At 36.0% G+C, this 2,783-nt stretch overlaps 1 protein-coding gene across 1 annotated transcript in view; it reads left to right on the forward strand.

Annotated features, from left to right (window-relative positions):
• The window catches only part of LOC101857679, a gene marked incomplete at its 5' end in the record, with an annotated part of 9,703 nt that extends 6,941 nt beyond the window's left edge, over positions 1–2,762 (forward strand). Inside the window, 1 exon segment of the mRNA XM_005109376.3 lies at positions 2,492–2,762. Within this exon segment, the coding sequence (XP_005109433.2) occupies positions 2,492–2,563 (72 nt within the window).
• Between the last annotated feature and the right edge of the window lie 21 nt (positions 2,763–2,783).

The raw sequence follows: 2,783 nt of genomic DNA on the forward strand, positions 1-2,783 counted from the left end.
TTGTTATTATTATTGTTATTATTATCATCATTATTATTATTATTACCTGTATTCTTCTTTTTCTTCTTCTTATTGTTGTTGTTGTTGTTGTTATTATTATTATCATCATTATTATTTTGTTGCCGTCACTCATATTTCTCCATCTGGATAAATAAAAGTAGCATGGACGTAGACGCTCAGAGAGACAGACAGACCCAGGGGGGGAGATGGACATATCAATGTACAGACAAACAAGCCAGCAAATATACAGCAATATTGGCCTGCGACGGGGGGCAAATATCACGTGGATGGTAAATAGATAGATACAATAATAATAAATTCATGAGATTGGGATTGGTAGATTAAATTGGTTATTGGAGGTAGAGGTATGGATACACAACACGTGTGTGTGTGTGTGTGTGTGTGTGTGTGTGTGTGTGTGTGTGTGTGTGTGTGTGTGTGTATGTGTGTGTGTATGGCGTTATTCTAGTTACTGAAAAATTTTACTGCATACAAATGTAACTACAAATGTGGTGAGGATGAAGGGGAAACTACCAGAGCCGCGCATTTTCGAGAAAAAAATATCAAAGCCGCGCTCTATCAAATCACGTACTTTGTGACGATATCGATACAATTAGATTTGCCGATTCCATCCAACGGTTACAGCCGCCTTGACAAAATTACTCTGTACATCCCCCATCCAAATATAACATTAGTCTTTCTGGAGACTGGGGAGACTTTTAAACCATTTCTATGCTGTAACTAAAACATACAAGTCAAATAGAAAGACACTACAAGAAAGAGGAAGGGAGAATGAGTAACAAACAAACGTTCGCACATGGGCATGTCTCACTTCTTCCAATTTTTATCCTAAATATGCAAGATAATGCTGCCCCAACACTTTAAAGATCGCCTCTGTCTTGTACATGTGTTTTTATACCTGAAAAGCCATTTTATTCTATACAAATTCTTATTGATATATGTTAGTCCCAAATCCAGTAAAGCGCAGAGACTACCTAAAGTATTTGAGGGTATTAGTTTTGGTAATCAGAAATCTAATTATATCGCTATTGTCAAAAAGTGCGCGTTTCTGATAGTAAGCGGCTTTGATAGTTTTTCTCGAAAGTGCGCGGCTCTGATGTTCTCCCCGATGAAGACATGTTCACTTTACTGCTAATCATCGTAATACAGTATTGCGTCTTTATAGCATTGCCCCATATTGGCCAGCGGTGATTATTAAAAGAATTCTTGACACCAAATGGCAGGATAATATACCAGACATCGAATGAAAGTGTATTTATTTAGCACAAAAAAAGGATTCAACTTTGCCATGTCATAAGAATGCCTGATTTCTGACTCCCAATGGCAGTATTCTATTCTGAGCTGTCCTCAGGGAGGCATAAGGTTGGTGCATCAATAAAAAAAATCACTACAAAATCACCATATAAATGACTTAAACATAAATATTACTTCGACATGGGGAAAGCCTGGCTCCTGGCAGACCCAGCTGGATAACATCAGTCACAGTCGGCAGCAAATCATATGAGGCATTACCAACAAAAATGCTGAAACCAAGAGAGGAGCCAGCAAGCTGCACACATTCACAATAAGTGGTAGTGGAGCTTTTAAATGTTCAAAATGTGACAAATTTTTCTCTGCCAGAAATCGTCTTGTTGGCCACAGCAATAAGCCACAGTAATAAGCCACAGTAATAAGCCACAAATCATCTTAACTTAAATATTCTTCAAATTCTTCTATTTCGCTGGAGACATATTCTCCTATGCGGACGTATTGGTCATTGTCAGGCGTTGACGGACGAGCTATTATTATCTCTTAAGAAGTTGCGAAGTTTTGCGATGTGATTTTTTTATTGTCATAATTATCAATTATATAAATTTTTTACATTTCGAATTACCATTAGATTATCGGTGTGGTAAGGTTTTATGAAGTCTGTTTCAAAACTGCGAGTATTTGAGTAAATTGATCATCGATCACTGATAACTGGTTCCAGATCATTATACTTCTCGATCAGAAGATCCCTGCGTCAGTGTCCTAATCCACTAAACTTCGTCGAGCACCTCATGTTCGGTAAAAAAATACATTTTTGAACTTATTTTATCGCTTTCGACATTTTGTGCAAAAGATTCATGAATAGACCAAAGTTTTAAAAAATATCTGTTTTTGGCGAAACCTGAAGAGAGGACCAAGACGCATAGTGTGTCAAAAAGCTAAACCTGTAGTAAATCAGACTAAAGTTAGAAAATTTCAACAGATTATAAAAATATAATAATAAACATATTTGTGGCTTTAGTGTTTCCATCTCAAGAACATGTTTTAGGTATAAAAAAAGAGCATGGATTCTGGGAAATTGGCCATACATAGAAAAAGAATGATTCCCTTTCTACTGTTATCACTCATGCTGCCAAAAAAATCTGTATACACTTTATAGAAAGTAAATGATAAGCATTGTGAGTTGACGAAAACTAAAAGCAAAACTTAATCTTTTTTTCAGAACGTACTCAGTTCCGATCTGAACATTGCTTCACACGAAGTTGCTGTAAGTGACCCGACCATTGCATCGTAGTCCTGGACTGCCGACGAAATGCGTTCGGACGCACAGGCACAGTTTTATGTATAATTCTAATGAAACGACTAAAACGTCATATTAATTATTATTTTATAATTCCATTCTCATGCTCTTTCAAACATTATTTCAAATGAATAACTGAAAACAAAAGTCAGTGGCACTGTTTAGGACATTTGGCTTGGCTTTATTTATTTATTTATTTATTTATTTATTTATT

This window comes from Aplysia californica, unplaced genomic scaffold (genome assembly GCF_000002075.1).
Source record: "Aplysia californica isolate F4 #8 unplaced genomic scaffold, AplCal3.0 scaffold00772, whole genome shotgun sequence".
Classification (NCBI taxonomy): domain Eukaryota; kingdom Metazoa; phylum Mollusca; class Gastropoda; order Aplysiida; family Aplysiidae; genus Aplysia; species Aplysia californica.